At 38.5% G+C, this 18,946-nt stretch overlaps 1 protein-coding gene across 1 annotated transcript in view; it reads right to left on the bottom strand.

The window, feature by feature from the left end:
- Positions 1–544: 544 nt before the first annotated feature.
- Positions 545–18,946, bottom strand: part of UGCG (UDP-glucose ceramide glucosyltransferase) — a 28,761-nt gene continuing 10,359 nt past the window's right edge. The window contains exons 2-9 of the mRNA XM_040541392.1: positions 12,307–12,448; positions 8,993–9,095; positions 7,974–8,075; positions 7,479–7,591; positions 5,499–5,677; positions 5,001–5,087; positions 4,349–4,538; positions 545–2,973 (exon numbers count right to left, since the gene is read on the bottom strand). Of these exons, the coding sequence (XP_040397326.1) occupies positions 2,803–2,973; positions 4,349–4,538; positions 5,001–5,087; positions 5,499–5,677; positions 7,479–7,591; positions 7,974–8,075; positions 8,993–9,095; positions 12,307–12,448 (1,087 nt within the window). The 3' untranslated portion in view covers positions 545–2,802. The remainder of the gene's footprint in view (positions 2,974–4,348; positions 4,539–5,000; positions 5,088–5,498; positions 5,678–7,478; positions 7,592–7,973; positions 8,076–8,992; positions 9,096–12,306; positions 12,449–18,946) is intronic.

Raw genomic sequence — 18,946 nt, 5'->3', positions numbered from 1 at the left:
TTTGTTTCCACCATCCCTCCCAGACTCCAGCGGCTCTATTGTGCACAGTCTCTTATTAAGATTTGCATGAAAACTGGTATTAGAGAATGTATTAAGGAAGAGAAAAGACCAGTCAGGTGACAGCGCATGCACAGAGTGCTTTCTCAGCAGTAGTACCTCAAAGCGAAGTATGAATGCTACTCCTCAATTTCTCCAAGTTTTAAAGCAAAGACATCTATCTATAAAGTCTTAATCTAGCCTGATTAGTTACAATAGACAGTTTTCTATCTGTTCAGTTATGAAGTTTTCATACACTGAAGTTATGCTAAAAAAAAAGGTAAGGATAGCTCAAAAGATTTAAGCACATGAGAGTTAATTTCAGCAAAATGTAAAATCCAAAACAGATGGTATAGGTGTAAAAAAAAAAAAAAAAAAAAAAACTAAGAACAGCAGACCAATTTATTGTAGTAAAGATGAATTAGAAATTAAACCCATTAAAACTGCCATAAACACTTTAAATCAAAGCTTCCTTGTTACAATGCCATTGAACAAAATGCAAAAAAGATGTATTCCAAACATTGTATTCAAAATTTATTTTTAAATAAAAGAAAAAACAAGACAATGATTTTAAATAAACATGGTACATTCTACATATCTGTATATCAACACAACTTTACATTAGCCATTTTTAACTTTTAAAAGTTCTGTTGCAGCATCTTCTACAGTATCTGACAGTGTTGGATTCCATTCCATAATCAACCAGACAATACCCAAATTAAACTATTTCCTTAAGCTTCAGTTTTCTTGACCAAAAATGGCTCTACTAATACAAAAGCACCCGGTAAACAATTATCCCCACTTACATTTTTAAAATGAAGCCTGTTCAGCCTTTTTTGGTTTTCTGTTCCATTGCCTGCATAGAAATCAGCATAATGCTAAGTTGCAAGCTATGCTTCACTTCAACAGCGCAATGAATCGCATCAAACTTCATAAAACAAAGATACAAACATTGTCAGCAAAATTCAACTATGTAGAAACTCTTAAAAACAATGTTTTCGTGGGTCACAACTAGACTAGCTTTCAGTGTGCAACTTTCCTCAGGAAGAGTTTCTTCCTGATTCACATGAAAAGAATGAAGCATGCATCAAAAGCCTTTGTTCATATAGAAATGCCCATTAAAAGAAGTTCCATTGTATCATAAGGCGAAAGAAATATTAAGGTGGATAAAGCATTTTGGCCCAGAGTATGTTTAACACATACATACACATTACGCTAGTGTATAGCATATGACAATTAAGGGATTGGCTCAGTAAGGTGAAAGTATCCATTTTTATAAATACACATCATTATTGCTAATATGCTACACATTATAATCCAACTTTTAAAGCTGCTTTTTTGGCTTTAGCCTTGTAATTAACAGCTCACATTCATGGTGGCAATATTCTATCCCATCTGAAGTAAAGTAGCATAAATACAATTATGAAAACAAAAGGCTTATGCAACATCCCTCTCTAGCTTTGCTGTGTTTTTTGTTTTGCTTTTAATTTAAAAAGTTCAAAGAAAACAAGTCCAGTTCACCACAAATTAGGAAGTCTCACAATGAGGTTGGAAATCAAGCTACAGGGAAGGGGTCAGAAAACAGGGCATGCATTATAATCTAGTCTTTTTAGTCATACCACTGGAATACAAAAGTCCAATTTAAAGGCTAGACTAACAGTAGTAGGCAAAAAGCCAAGAGTAGACTTAGTTTGATACTTAAATTAAGATTACAGTTTTAATCAGTAACAGCAAACTCACTCAGCCCTTTAATATATTCACAATATCTACTGCAATTGAATACTTAATTATGATACTAGTGTAGGTATGTATGTTCACTTTAAAAAGTTATTAAATACCTGCATCATGAAATTACATTCTTAAGACATTGTGTGTAAGAAAATAGCTCATGTGAAATGTTTCTGAAATGTATTTCTGCTCCTTTCCAACCCCTAGTGACCACCCCGCCCCCCCCAAAAGCATTCACTCACACAAAACACCCCTTATAAAAGGATGGAAATAGTGAAGGGGACCAGCTAGGCTAGTTACAGCACAGTGCTTAACAAGGTTCAAGACCGAACCAGATCAGAGTTGGCCAAAAGATGCTCACAATACATGACTGTCTAATAATTCCTTTCAACGCATTCTATCAAACTCAGTCCACTTTTGGTTCATTGCAATGACAAGTATTTCATATATACAGATAAACACAAGACTCCAGCTTTACTTTAGCTTGTTTTTGCAAAGCATTTTTACCTTTCCATTCATTTTGTTCTGCAGCAACTACAAGAGGTAGGCATAAAGCATTTAAGAGCTTCTTTCCCGAGGTCCTATTACTGGTTCAATTTAGTGGGATATGACAGAAATCAGACATACTTTTTCTGTGATTTTACTGTGTGCGGCCTTGTGCAATCCAGCTGGACAATAGCTATGTGACCCCTGGCTTTGCTAGGCCAGCACACCACGGAGTAAGAAGCTGTTCATATCCAGGAGGATATATGTATATTTTTTAATTAGTTTACTGCAGAGCATTCACATAGCAAATAGATGTCAGGACCAATTCTCACCATTTCTATTTGTACATAGGAGCAAGGTACCATTTGGCCAAAACTACAGATGTATTTTCACAGATGCAAGTGCCATGCAAAAATAAATTAAAGAACAGATACCAAAACATACAAGTAATAAAACTACTGAAGGTAGATTTTCTTAAAAGTACTTATATAAACAATTTATAATACTTTTGATCCCCTTTCTCTTTTGACATTCACAGTTACAAAGCTGTGGCTATACATCAAGGATTTCTTCTGCAGTGCCTCCACAACGTAATCTGTAGCGTCCTGTCCTCCAGCTAATAGTGGGGTCCCACAAAGCAGATAGGAAGATATAAATTGTCATGGATTCTCTGATGAACCAAGCTACTGCATAATCAAGTTTTGAAAAGCACAAAGCACCACCCTAGGAACATAAGAACAAATACTTAAACGTACTATTCCAAAGGAATTTTGAAGTAATTAAAACACTTGTGTTACAGATAAATCTACACTACAGCTTACTGGACAGATTTATATTATCAATAGCATACTTTTTAGAATCCAAGAAAGTTTTCCTGTTCAAAATATTACCCATATTAAACATGCAAAGCTTGACAGAATGACCCACAAGGTTCAAAGAATGACTTCTATGTAGAGCAAAAGGCAAGGAAAAGCATAAATACTTTCTTTTCCCTTGTGAAGCTCTGTAAAATTGTGTTCAAGCAGGCACTAGGTTTTTGCCACAGACCCCAGAACAGCAGCATCTAGATGAGAGAAGTATACTGCAGTTTCCCAGGAGAGTGAAATTCAAAAAAAAAAAACCCAAGCTTTTGGCCTCAGAAAAAAAATGGGATTAAAAAGAGTTTAGAGCCTCTGCCTTTTCTGTTCCTTTGAGAATTTCCAGCCACATGCAGAGCTGGAAACCAAGGAGACTTCAGAAGAGGAAGAATAGGCACAAAGCTCTTTTCCTACTCCATGTACGTGTCACACATGGTGAGATGAGGATTCAGAAAGGTGACTGTGAAACCTGGCTGTTGGTGTTCTACAAAATCAACAGCAGAACCAACTTATCTTTCTAGTAATTGCTAAGGCTAAAAAAGAATATTTTTCATAACGAGAGCTATTTGATAAATTTGTATACACAAGTAATTGTGGATCAGATTTAGATGGAATGTGGTCACAGAAAAAATAGTTTAAAGAACTACAGCATTAGAACAGCAAATGCTGTGCTGATTTGTGACATCCTTCTACATTCAAAGTTTTGCTGAGGTGTCACTTCTTCCAGTGATGGAAGAATTTTATTTTTAGAAGACTACATCTGTACGGTAAGTCCATTATTCGGTATCAAAATAGAGTAAAACTGTAAGTAATTGTATACTTAAAATATACATATAAGCCTCAAGTCATACAAGACAAAAGAACAACTAAGAAAGGAAGAAAACTAACATCCCACAAAGCTGCTGTCCTTGGACTCTTAAAAAAAAAGCTTAAAAATTCTGGACATGCAGAGGTAGAGCAGACTGGAAACAAATGCAAAAGAGATAAAGGCAAGAGAGAAGCCAACTTTCAGAGCCCATGTAGAGGTAGGTGCACTCAGAAAACAAGATTACAAACAAGCACACTTACACCCTCCTTTCACGCTACTATAACTAAAGTTGGAAGATGGGTAGGGGTAGCGGTATTTGACCTGGTATTTCCTTGACAATGTCAAATATTTTGTCGCTATAATCACATTTATCTTTTTGCTGAAGTAGTTGGCACTAAAAACTTTCATAACCTTTGAAAAAAGTGCTACATACCTGAACACCTCTTAGTTGAATGTAGTCAAATATAAACCATGCCAAGCAGTGACACATGAAAAATACCATTATATCCCATCTGAAGACATGATGAGCTGCCCAACCAATAACTAGACTGGCAACAAAGCACTCTGAGATTGGCTCACAGATTATTGTAGCAGGCAACATATTAATTCGCAGTTTGGCCCACCTAGGAAAAATAAATAAATCAGTTCCAAACTATACACAATTCCTTATGTCTCTTCTACAGGCTCATCAGGTGATGAGCCAACAGGGTCTTTCTCAATGTTAGTTTAATCACACAAAGTACACCTCCAAATTAAGCATGGCAAAAAATCTCCCTTTCAAAGATACTGTGCATAGCATTTAAAAGGTATTAAAGTGTTGTGTGGTGTTTTTTTTTTTTTTTTTTAAGGTTTTCAGTTTTGTTTAAAAAAAAAAAAAGTGTTCATATCTCAGTCCTACTTCTGTGGAAAGCCAGCACCTGTCTTTCAACACCAACAAGAAGAGTACTTCAAGCCATGCATTGGAACTTCATCATTCTGGATATTACATCAAATTAGTTTGATAGAAGTTTTGCTCTCATCATTTAAGTTTTCCACATTCGAAGCAAGTAAGAGGTGAGAGGCAGAAGTAAAAATTAAAATTTTACCTGATCATTCTGGACTGAAACTGAGAAATAGAATATGAACCAGAGTTTTGCATTGCAACTTGCGTGGCCATTGCAAATTTCCAGCCCCTGAAAAATAAATGTGTATTAAAAAAAGAGCAAATAAGAAATGCAAAGAGCAATTCTAGAACAAACATCTAAGAATTTGATTAGACTTGGAAGGTTTCTTTGGTATATATGCCACATTATTATATATAAGCAAAAAAATGAAGCAGATTTTATCAAGTCTCTTGCTTGGAAGGTAGCAAATACCACTTGAATAATATTTACTCCAAGTTCTCTGAAACTTTTTTCCTAAAGAAATAGACTGCAGTGTGACTTAGTTATTTCTCCAAGAATACACTGACAGGACAAAGCACTTGTAAAACATGTTTGCTGTATACATGTGAAACTGACTCGACAGCCTATACATACAATACGTAATGTAAAAAAAGAATTAAAACCGTACTTAAAGTAATAAGCAATATCCAGTCATCTTACCGGTCAGCTATAGCTTTGGCCATAAAATAATCTTCTGCAATATATTGTGCAAAAGCTATCAGTCCTCCAGCTTGATCCAAGACATCCTTCCTCATCAAGCATGACATTCCTGTCACACACTTAAAGCCAGTTAAATTGGCTGAAATATATGACCTCGGATGTGAAGTTCCAAAATAAACCTGCAAAAACAAGATAAATAAGACTTTTAAAGATCTACCTGTATTTATGCAAGTACTACCCACAACTTTCTCCCATAAGTGTTTGGAAGAAAAAAAGAAAGCTAGACATGGCCAATTATGATGCTCTATTTGGAAAGGTCTTTACCACCCATATAAGAAATCTAACCTATCAACAAAACTGATAAATCTAACAGCGATATGTGCTGTTTTTATAAATTTAAGCTGTTCATTAAATCCATGTATTGAACCACCATATTAAATTTGGTATTTAATTTCTAGTTAATAGAGGTTGTTCTCAGGAAGTACATACTAAAATCATACCGCCAATCATTAAAATTAATAGATTACTTGGTTATAGAAAAAAGATATGCTGCCTCCTTGTAAACATCAAGTAAATTTCTGCATACATTTTCAAAGAAGCTTACTATATGGTTGTATAGAACCAGGGGAATTTTGTTTATTTAATGTACATGCAAGAAGAAATAGGGAAGATAAAAATTCAGATTGTAAGCAAGTTGTATCTTTGTAAGATCCAATATAGAACCAGCAATTTTCTACAAAAAGACAGTTGGTAGTGAGCATTAGCACCTCCCACTACTTTTTCCCACTGATGGTCTTACTAATACACTAACTCATTCAAGAAGAGCCATGCTGATCTTATAGCATACAGGATATGGGAAGAAAAAGCTCTTCCAGGAATACAGTAGCAAGACCTGAAACACTGTACTAAGGAGATTAACAGCAATACTAAGGACTTCATGCTATTGCTTCTTGCTCCCTTAAGAAAATCAATTCAGACTTTTCACTGCAGAAAAAAAGTCACATAAGCTGCTCTCTCTCCACTGAATTTCTCTGCACTTTTGTCTCTCATATTTTTGCCTTTGACTAACATTAGACTCAGGGCCAAAATGCTTCATTCGTGCCAGCTTAGAATAAAAGATAATTGATTAAATTACTTGCCTTGAGACAAAAGGAATAAACAAGAAAACTCAACCTCTTCATTCTACAAAAGAGAACTTACTGAGAATGGAGAGAGGGAAGAATAGGACAGATAACATAAGTGATATGAAGATGTTGGACAGGAATCAACTGTTCACTTTCTCTTCCAAAAGAAGCATTAGGAGACATGAAATACACTACAGGAGAACGAAGTTCAGAGTGAACAAGGTGGTGGTGGTTGTAACTGTGGGACTTCCTGCTACATACAGCTGTAGATGTTGAAAATCTAAATGGACTTAATCGAATGGAAATGGAAAAGTTCTTGTAAGAAAACCATTCTTACTAATATATTGAGTATTAGTAAACAGACAAGACTACTTCCTGTTCAGGATCTCTCTCAGCTTTCTGGTATTTTCAGCTGAGCAACTACTATCTGAAAACAGCATATATATCTTGCTTAGGTTCTGTTCTCAAAGGCTCTGCTTACAAGCTAAGCTGTAAATAAGACACTGTATGAAAAGGACTTTTCTGACATACAGCCATTTTTGTATTCCTATTCAAAATGAAAAATAGAATGAATAGCCTTTTCTGAGTAAGCATTGAAGAAGTGTCCAGTTTTAATTAACTTTAAAATAAAATCCTGCACTCCTTCTTGGAATTGCAAACTTAAATACTGAACCAATGTTTAGCGCTGTGGTTGGATTTTCAAACATGTAAATGTTATCCTAGATAGTCTGAAGTGTAACTGCAGCTAAAAATAAATGAAACATCCCTTCGCTTAAAAGCTGCAAAGGGCACTATACAACTTTTAGTCAGCCAGCAGTGTATTAGGGAAAAAAAAATAACAAAGTATTGCACTGACCTGTTCCAGGGTAGCAGCAAATCCCTGTCTGTCTGCAACATAGGGAAGCCCGTGGACCAGGCCTACTTTCTCAGTCATTTGATTGGCCATATCCGTCAGTGTGTCTGGTGTGACTAAGTGACAAACGAGAAAACAATTCACTGAACAGTTCTGTCATTAGCAGGAGGCTACTCTATAAAAAATATAGAGAATCATTTTATTATGAAGAGCAGGTACACTTCAGTGCGCAGTACTCTGGGGCAACAGTGTCAATAAAATACTAAATATGATTAACATTATTATGATCAACAACAAATAGAATGAAAGCAGTTTGAACTTTCTTTTTAATGGTATTTATACCTTTTAGAGATGAAGCATCTTTATTCTGTGAAAATATTTTTCCAAAATTCTATTTTTAATTTCTATTTCTATTCTCATTTAAAACAATTCCCCACAACTGCTTGCTTACAGGAGTAAGGGCAATACAACTGTCAGCACATTACAACACCCACCTACCTCTGATTCCACTATCACAGATCCATATCAGATCATATTTGGCAACTTCATAGCCAGGCATTAAGTTGTTAATTTTGGGGTTGATGCCAACCTTCTTGCCACCTAAAAAAACATAGACATCATACACAAAATGCATGCTTTTTAGAATCTAGGCTCAATATTCCAAATACTTAGATGTGTTAACTGAAACAGAATAAAGTAACCTTTCAATTTTTTAAGTCCAACTTAATGGAAACGATTTCAATTTTAAGTGTTCCTTCACTTCCATATTTTAGCTCTCACTACAATTATGCAGAGGGTTAAAAAGGAAAAGGATTCAAATGCTTCCTCAAAATGGCAGGCTAATAAGGTTAATGACATTGAAAAGACAGTAGAACTAAAAAGCTTGTTACTACATTCTGTAAGGTCAATGTTGTGTGCTACTACTGATCATGATCATTATGCTCTAGGGTAATTTTAGAAAAAAAACAGAACAGGAGCAAAAAAAGTGAGACAACATTTTGCTCCTAACAGATATGATTCAGTTTATTTCATGTCAGAGAAGCATTATAGTTCTGCAGTTAAAACTAGTATTTAGTTCCAATACACCTTATTCCTTTCCTCTGATATAATCAGAAAGTGAAGAAATAGCCTCACAGTCTCTAAGTTGATGAAAAAGGATTATTGTAGCACCTCAAGCTCAAATACACCCACAACATTAAGTAACTTCCTGCATATTTAGTTCAGCACAGAGATAGGATTTAAACTGATGAATTCCAGATTTAGTAGAGAAAAGCTGGGGGGCGAGGAGGGGCTTGCACAAATGCTTCTTCCTACAGTTTGGTTTTGTTTGTTTTTAAAACAAGGTCTCAAATGGTGAATACAAAATTAATTCTATACTCCTCTCAAACAGATGACTAAGCTACAGAACCAACACTGGCAGAACAAGACAACTGTTTATTGCAGAATACTATATAAGGAGTTGAAGGCCTAAAAAGATTTTTCAAGTGAGAGTCCCACCCCAGAGCTGCAATGCTTACCTATGAACAGCCTAGCATCAACATTTGGGTATTTGCCAAGGAGCTTTTTGCAAACATCAATAGCTGGATCGTCATGATCTTGTACGCAGAGTAGTACTTCATACTAGTAAAAAAAAAAAAAAAAGAAAAACAAAAGTGTACACAAATGCTTTTGTTTTTTTGTTTGTTTGTTTTTTGTTTGTTTGTTTGTTTTTTACACACACACACACACACACACAATACCAGTATAGCTGAGGGAATAAAGCTTAATGGCACACCAAACTGAAAAAATACAGAGCACTGCTATAGAATTGAAAAAAACTAACGGGGTTGTTTTACATTTAAATAAGACTTTTTTAAATGTGCAACCACATGCTTGTGAAAAGAACCCAAGCCCGTGTCCCTATAAGCTGTTGTCGTTAAGAACATTCATTTTCCTGTTATTGGAAAAGTTTTTACTGGGCACAAAACAAGACATTCTGGTACACACAAAAGGTAATATTTTTTGTTTCACTGCTATTTTTGCTCACATATGAATCTTAAAACTGAGTTTACACTCTATGAAATTACAGTACACAAAATATTTAAAGAAATGATGATACAAGCCATGAAAGCATTAGCTTCCACAGCAGACCGAGCAATCTGTATCTTGTCTTTCTGTCAACATACATTAATTCCCAAAATGCAGTATGTCAGAATTGTGTTAGAATATGATCTTTACCAATAGAGCCTGTAATACTCTGAATGCTTGCATGGCAAAACAAGGAAGACACTTAAAAATGGAATTCACACAGTCTGGGTTCTTTTTATACCCTTAAGAGAACCCCAGATGATATTAACACAACCTTTATTGTACACCAAACTGCATCTTCCTTTTCTTTACTTTGTAGGTGCATAATGTAGATGTAGATGCACAGAAGATAATCCTTTGAGACCAGTAAATGTGTACCTAAGCACATAATAAAGCTAAGCTCAGGGACATGCATCTTGCCATATATGTATTCTCCTCATCAACAGAAAAACAGAAAAACTAGCAAGCGTTAAAGGAAAAACGTAGCTGTTTCAGCAGTCAATCTACATGCTTATTACATGAACTACAGACACCAGGGTGAAAAAAATTGCATTTTAAGAATCACTCAACCTAATGTTTTGAGACAACTTTACAAGCTTTAAAGGAGATATTTGTTTCTGCATTTGCAAGAGATTCACTAAATGCTCCTTACTTGACATAACCTTCCCCTCTCCCTGGTCAAATGGCTGAAGTATTACAAGATGTTAATAGTGCTCCACACAAAGAATAACATTCAGAAAATTTAGATCTCTGATCAAGATACCTAGGGACCATTTTTACAGACCAAAAATTAAAAATTCAGCTTAAGAACAATATGGTTGTTGAATCTTATTTACAATTGCTATGCCAAATGAGAAGTTCCAACTACTGATCAGGATGGTTATTTCATTCTCCCTCACACTGTTTTAACACCTACTTGAAGTTTATTTTACGTAATCAAAAATTAACCTGAATCTCAAGAGCTGTCTAAGTTCAGTGAGAACCATCTCTAATGTTTCCATTCAGTAAGAAGTAATGTTTTTACAGTATTGGATGAATTAAATGGAATAAATACATTCTTTCAAGAAAAAAAAAAAGAGATAGAGACAAAAATACAGCAATCAAAAGTTCATTCAGAATGTTGTGGAAACCTAAAATCATTAACCACTAAGTGGTAGTTAGTAAGACTTGGTCTAGCACTACAGACTACCAGACAAGCACATTTATGTCTCAGAGTGCAAGCTTAAAGCCTGTTAGCCTAAAGAGTCAGTAATATTTGTTTCCTACTATTTTTACCAGCATAAAAAGTTGAATTTAAAAGGCAAAAGACCTGTCTCATTAAGCAGGCAGGTCCTTCCACTATTATAGAATGGTCCTGACATCTTGAACATCATGAAAATTACCAACTGAAGAAATTAGCGCTTTATTGCTGATTCAATTAAAAAAGCAAAAGAACAATTATTTTTGCTGGTAACTTGTAAAAATAATCTTCCATCCACAGTTGCAATGACATTTCTATATTCACAGTCTGAAAGAAATTCAACGAGATAGAACAAAAAGCTTTGACATGCCAACATTTGTACAGAGAAAAATTCTTTTTCACAGTAAATAGTCTTTGTATGCAGTAACAGATTAAAGAGATACAAGGTATATGACTAAAGCAGAAGAAATACAAAGATGCTTATCTACATAAACATTAGAATCAGATTCATTTGGATATAACAGGAGTGGGGAGATTTCTGCCAAAATTTCAATATGCATAGTAGGTAAAAACAACTGTATTTGTAGTCAAGTGTTCAGGTGCTCATTAAAGTCACAGAACATCTTAAGGTCTTGTTGCAACCCTTCTGCACTGTTTGCAACATTAGCATATACAGAATGCCTCAAGTGTGCTTTAATTTATTTTGGCTACACTTAACCTTTATCACGCTTTTCAGTAAGTCAAAGGATTCAAACCTGCACACCTCAAGCTTTTCAAAGGCCATGGATGTCATTACAAAAGAACAATCCAATTTTTAGTAAGTTCCAAGTCTTCTGTTGTTTTCTTCTGCTTTTGTTTTTTTGGTTTGTTTGTTTTTTGTTTGTTTGTTGTTGTTTTTTTTAAACCCTACCAGACAGAGCTTTGAACTCACTCCTAAATAGGATACACAACAAAAACTCACTGTACACCTTACCCATGTCTCTGGCCTTCTACACCTGAAGGAACAGTATCAGAAATGGTTTCGAGAAAAACTGAGAAAAAAAGTCCTTATATCTCCTGAGTTCGAAATCTTGATATGCAGTAGGAATAGCATGTTTTCCATACACAGTAGCATAAACCAAGTAGCAAAGGATGCAGCGAGCATTTCTCCTTTATGCTGTATGGTCCTTAAAGCAAGGACATACTCTGACGCTTATCACTTATATTACTTATCACTAATATTACAAAGTCAAATGGTGTTCAAGAGCAAATGGAAGCTTTTATTAACTATCTATTTTCCAGCAGTGGCTAAGTGGCTTGGAGACTGTGCACCTCAACACTTGTTTATAGGATAATCTCAACATTGAGCAATTCTTAGTTATTAATGTCTAGAGTATGTTTTATTCCCAAGTCTTAGTCATGTTTCTTCATAAGCAGCTTTTTTAAGAGCAATAAGTATTGTCTGGAACACATAAAACATGTAATTATGCATTAGCTGTGGAAGGAAGAACAACTCACTATACAATCAAGTTGAATAGTTTTAGCACAAACAACTGATATCAGTTTAGAAGGCAGAAGAGGAAAGACTGTAAATAGTATACATACTTTGGGATAATCCAGTTCAAAGAAGGTTTCTAAATTGTTGATCAGATTAGGATCCACACCTTTTAGCGGCTTGAGAAGTGAAACACCAGGAAGCTTGCTATACGGCTGTTTATCTGTAGCTTTCTTATTTAGGTGAAGACGTCTGTAAGAGAAATAACATACCACCATAAAAGAATGAAGATACGCTAGAGAACTCTACTCAAAATATAGTAAACACCAAGAAACTCGGAAGTTAAAACTGCTACAAAACTTGGTTTGTTCAGTATTTTTAGACCTGATGACAGTTGACATGTCAGAGGCAATGTCCAAAGAACTTTAGTGCTGAATAGGTTAAATTCAACCTTGTTCAACTTTTTATATATTTCAGATAAACTTCCAAGCAGTACACATTTTGAACAGTAAAAGTATCACTTTTTGCAATCTAGACAGGAGATGAGATTTTCCTGCCTTCCTACATAGTATGAAGAATTATTGGTATTACAATGGGATAACCAGAAAAACAACTTACTGTAAACAATAGAAAGAAAAAAAAAGTCATGTTATTTTTCCTATACTAAATTATGCAAAACTTAAATCAAGCTGAAAGCACGGGGGAAAACTGATCAGCAGAATCAACAGTTAAACATCTCCGAGAAAAGTATGACTATCAACCGTAGTATAAATATCCTAAAAATTAGATACCAGACTTCGTCAGATGCATGGATAAACTGAGAAAAAATCTAGACTATCACTAATATTTCAGCAATAAATATAAAAAGTAAAATTTAAAACCATGCCACAACTCACTATCATGAATGTTTAATTCTACACTCCTGTGTGAATTAATGGAAAATTAAATTCTGAGTTCTCAGCGGGCCAGAACACAATAAAATTTTAATGAAGTAAATATGTAATCTAAGTAACAGCAAAAAAAAAAGTATTTGCTGAAACTTAACATTTGCAAATTACTACAATATCAATCTTTTCAAAATGAGTTCTAATCTACTGTACGCTGCAGTTTTCTCTAAAAACATGCATAGTACTCAGACTGAAATAATATTTTATATTGAAAATTTTTACACTTCACAATTCACAAGATGCTGCCTAAAAAAGAGAATAGGGTAGTTGTCTACTGAGTGCAATTCATCCTGGTTAAATGGCAAAACAAGACGTCATGCTCCTAAGCAGCTTGTTCCTGAAGAATGTGCCTGATCAAGGGAAGTTACTGATCTACTAAGAAGCTCCACTAAGAGATTCCAGTAGTTCTTTATAGTTTTTCCTGAAACAGGACAGCAACATCCTCACGTGTTATTTCTTCTGCTTCACCAGCACGCTCCTTTAAACTAGTTTTGCAGCTGGACACCAGAGGCTCAGCACAGAGAGAACCACATGGCCCAGAAAACAGAAAGACAAAGATGATGTCCTCACGCTGTCAGCACTGTCACGCTGGGCACTGCAGAGGTGAACCAAAATAGTCTTGCAGAACAATTAACAGAGAAGGGACAGTCAGACCAAAATAAGGAAAGTAATAGTTTTAACAGTTCAGAAAGCTACCACAATGATTTCCTTGCCAATTTTCACACAAACATAATGTCCTTGTTTGCTGTTAAGTCTGGTATGAAGGGAGAGCAAATAATGCAACTTTGAAAAGGAAGAATAAGAGGTACGTAAGGCAAAAAAAAACAAAAAAAATCCATTTTAAATGGACTGTATCAATGCACACATAAGCTTTGCATACCAAGGCAAAATCCTTCAGAAAGGAAGGGAAGAGAAGAGTGAATGGAGAGAGGTAAGGAGAAGAAAAAAAAAATGAAGAAAGATTTGTGGCAGGACTGTGACGGAGAATAAGCAGCAAGTGACAGAACTGCAGAACCTCGCCCGGCGTCACAGCACAAGCCACGCTGACATGCAGGACCACACAGGTGATTGAATTACATAAAGAAGAGCCTACACATGCCGCGAGTCAGGGAAGCCCTAGAAAACCTGCAAAGGAGGCATGTGGCATTACCAGGATCCATCCAGCTACACAACACCACAGACAGGGAATTTTAACAGAGCACAGTTCAGTAGGGTAGCACCGCCTGTAGCTCGCCATCCTACAAGTAAGCCGTCAGATCACCCGCTACTTGTGACGCCTCACTGAAGCAGCATCATTTTACACCGATACGGACTGTTTGTGGGTTGACATAACCTGAACAAGAATGGAAGCGCTACAGCTGAAAACCTAGCATCACCGGAGAAACTGACCAACCATTACGGGAAATAAATTAAAATACCCAGGGCTAGCATTTAACAGGGTAGACAAAATACTAGGACAAATTAGAACAACATTTTTTAATGCAGATCTATTCTACATGAAGCCACGTGCTACAGGTCATAGACAGTACGGTTAAGATGAATTAGTAAGTGAAGTAACACTTTTGAGCACAACCTTGTACTTACGGTGGTTTAGCACTCTCAAGACAGGTCTTGTGATCACAGTGGTCTGTTACCACAGAGCACGTATAGCAGTAAAAACAATAAAGTAAGGCAGCCCATTCCAAGTTTGTATCACGTATATTATTCTGCATTGAAATTAACCCAGAGCAGCCGCAAAGACACTACTCAGATGTACCTGCTTAATGGATTTTTTCTCTACCCCTGCCTAATGCAGTAAGCTGCAGAAAAGCACTGCTACACCAAGGAATCAGTAACAACTTTGAACTCCAAAACAGGTGCTGGTAAAGCAATATTTAAGGCACTTTCAGGTCCTGAGTGTGAATGACCAGCAGCCAGGTTACCTGGGCACCTTTCACACTGTCACATTAAATGCATCAGCCTGTGATCCTTAGGTAACAAAGCTGTGAAATTTATTCTACACTCTGAAGCCGGGCGCGGGTTGGGAAAGAGAAAAGCAGCAGGGTGGACCACTTGGTGGGTAAGGAATTGGATTGATGGTCACACGCAAAGGGTTGTGGTCAAGAGCCCAGTGTGGAGATCAGTGAGCAGTGGAGTTCCTCAGGGGCCAGTATTGGGACCGATGTTGCGTGATGTCTTCGCTGGTGACAGGTGCAGTGAGATTGAGCGCACCCTCAGCAAGCCCAACGATCACACCGAGCCGTGTGGTGCAGCCGACGCGCAGGAGGGAAGGGCTGCCATCCAGAGGGACCTGGGCAGGCCTGAGGTGGGCCTGTGTGAAATTCATGAGGTTCAGCAGGGCCAAGTGCAAGCTGCTGCATCTGGGCTGGGGCAATGCCAAGCACAAACACAGGCGGGGAGGAGAATGGATTCAGAGCAGGCCTGAGGAGAAGGACCTGGGGTTGTCAGTGGATGAGAAGCTGACATTGCTGGCTCATGTTGTGCTTGCAGCCCAGAAAGCCAACCGTGTCCTGTGCTGCATCAAAAGCAGCGTGGCCAGCAGGAAGAGGGAGGTGATTGTCCCCCTTTACACAGCTCTCGTGAGAGCCCACCTGGAGCCTGCGTTCAGCTCTGGGGCCCCAGCACAAGAAAGACACAAGAGTATTAAAATGAGTCCAGAGGAGGGCCAAGAGGATGATCAGAGGGCTGGAGCACCTCTCCTGTGGAGACAGGCTGAGGGAGTCAGGGGTGTTCAGCCTGGAGAAGAGGAGGTGTTCCAGGCCAGGCTGGATGGGGCTTTGGGCAGCCTGGTCTGGTGGGAGGTGTCCCTGCCCATGGCAGGGGGGTGGAATTAGATGGGCTTTGAGGTCCCTTCCAACCCAAATCAGCCTGCAGTTCTGTGGTTCTATCCCATATTATCTAAGGAACATCTGCAAAACTTGCAGAAACTTAGTTCCTTCACATGATAAGTAACCCACAGAAGCAACAGTAATCCAGATTTTTTTTCTCTCCGAGGTACAAGTGCTTTGAAAGGCAAAATCCAGGCTACTCAGTTAGCACTGCCCAGGCACTACATGATGAATCCTTGCTCACCTGTATCAAGCCAAACCAAACCTTTTCTCCCACCCCCTTAAGGCAAGGAGAATACTCTAGCAAATGCAAAATGCTTGCTAGCATGGACTGCTGGGTCTCTATGGCTATTAAAAGCAGTTAAAAAAAAACACAACTCTTTATTCATTTATTTCAGCCTTCCCTCCGCAGCTACTTTACTTTAACAATTCACTCATCTGGTGCAAAAACATCATTCTTCGCCACAGACTGGCAGCAGATCCTGCAATCCTACAAGCCAGCACTAACAAGGCCTGGGAAGGGCTGGAGACATCCCTTGGAGGCTGTGGTTGCACAGGCAGTTGAGATAGCCTCACAGATCATTACTTTTGGAAGAGGCTGCTTTCCCTGCTTGTAATTCTGAATTCACACAAACACACCCACCCTCTGGTCAGTTTCCATCTTAGTCAGCTGAATCATTTCACACAGGGATTTGTGGAGAGCAAGATCTGCTGTGGAATACCAGGTCCAGGCTGAGAGCATGAGAAATAAAAGGGAGATGGTTCCTCTTCTTTTTGGAAGCGGAAAGGTAAAAAACAGGAGTTCACCACATCTAAGAACATGGGCATACTACTGTGCACTTGGAGGTCTAATAAACTGTTCTTTTTTAGGGTCCTCCCTCGACTGCAGAAGGATTTGAAAACTGCAAAACAGATCCGTAAGCAGAAAACATCACCTGTGGCCACTCCCAACAAGCAAACAGAATTCTTCTTTAAGCAAGAACTGAACACCTGGATCTTTTTCCAGCCTTATTCCCCTAGACTGCAGGTTCATAAAATAGCTGAACCAGTTTAGGTGTAAGCTACTGCTTAAAAGGCACTCCCTCTCTCCTCATTTTCCCTCTTTTTCTGGGATGTCCTGAGCTTCTCATGGTGGTTCTGACACTTGTCTGATCCCACAGTGACCCAGCTGAGGTACTTAAACCACCACAAAACTGTTATTCCATTCATAATGTCAGCATTTTGTCAATGTAATTTAGCAAGCATACACTCTGAAAGGATGGGCAAGATGATCATGCAGCTTCACTAACAGCAAAGAGAAGGTTCCCCTGGTGTTCCTTCTCTCCCTTGCTTCTGTCAACGCCAGCCAAACGAGATATTGCGCCAGTACTGATGCCCGTGCAACCCTGCTGTGAGCTGCTTCGACTCACTTCAACAGAAAATTAAACCTGAAGTGGGAGGGAAAAAAAAAAAAAAACATGTACTGTTTTCTGCCAAATTAATGTTGGAGTGCCTTAGGGAATGGCACAATAAGCTCCAGAGCGTGTTTGGAAAGGCGGCTGTGAACACGCTGCCAGGATTGCAGGAGAAGAGGAGGAATATGGTCTCCTTCCTCCCCTGGCTTCAGCAGGCTTCCACAAGGGCTGAGGTGCCCATGGAGGGTATGTAGTGCCTCAGGGCCAGAGCGGGACCCACGCCACCAGGAGCACAACCCCTTCTCTGGAAGCACGTGCAGGGATGAGGGTCAGTCGCCTGAAAACTCCTCCAGAGCTGGCTGTCACAGAAGTTGTCCTTCACAGCATCCTTTCCCTTGCAGCTTGCTCCCTGTCCTTACTTGCCCGCCAGAAAGGGCTAACCAGTATCAGCTGCTAGGAGAAAACGTCCCTGCCACTCACACGACACACACAGGGCACGCCACTCTTCTTCCTCGCGTGGCTGCAAGGAAGAGACTTGGCCTCGGAGAAGTGAGGTGGTGGCAGCTCGCACACCCCTGCCTGGCTGCTGGTGGGGACCAGCCCCTCACCGAGGGGACACAGAGTCATCTCCCAGCCTCACATCCCAGGCGGAGGGCACAGGGCCACACAGCCAGCCAGCCCACACATGCACTGGTCCCAGCTACACAAGTGCCCAGCAAGAGGGAGGTGCAGAAACGCGCTGCCAGGAAGAGGGGGAAACAAGACTTCCGAGAGGAAACCCCAACGTCATGTTTGGTGTGACTGTTACTGTAATAAAATGCACGTCACCCAGCCTTGACAGAGTGCTTGGAGATGGGAGAAGTCCCTTAGGATAAAGTACACTGAAATCGTGATGGGGAGGTGCAGTGAAGGGAGACGGTGTAAAGAACTTGAAACAAGCTCCAAAGCAGTGAGAGTGAAAAGGCTTTCCACACAGACTCACGAAAAACGCAGAATTAAAGGTCTCAAGGAGGAACGGAATGAGGTATAACCTGGGCTGTGATAATTACACTTTTTCAGGAGGTAAATGCTTTCAGAACACAAGCGTTAATTTGCTCTTCCTGTTCTGGGAATCAGGAGCTCAATTAGCAGGCAGCAAAGACAAGTATAACCATACAATGCAAAACAATAAAAATCTTATCTAGTGCAATTTAACATTTTTAACTTCAAGCCTTCAAACACAGCTGAAACTGCCTGAGAAGCACTTTCTGAACGGCTTTAACATGTTATCACAAAAGTCACATTTAGCACAGGCAATCCATAAGGTGGTGCAGTCTTTTCAAAGGTGGGGTCTTGGATTTTTATTTATTTTTTAACTCCATGTTTGAAAAAAGCTGAAGCAGAAAAAAAAACAAAAAACTTATCTTTTGGAAATAAGTAAGAGCAAACACTTTATACCTCAACTGAGAACCTCTAGCAAACACCCCCTTTTTTAATCTAGAATTTCCTTCCCTACTCCCCTCTCTTATCCCCACGCCCACAAGATAAAAGGGAAACAATCAGGCTCCCATACAATAGGTTGCAGTTAAACATAAGGGGAAC

This window comes from Cygnus olor, chromosome Z (genome assembly GCF_009769625.2).
Source record: "Cygnus olor isolate bCygOlo1 chromosome Z, bCygOlo1.pri.v2, whole genome shotgun sequence".
Taxonomy (NCBI): Eukaryota; Metazoa; Chordata; class Aves; order Anseriformes; family Anatidae; genus Cygnus; species Cygnus olor.
Note: the sequence above shows the minus strand (reverse complement) of the source record. Positions and strands in the feature narration are given on the sequence as shown.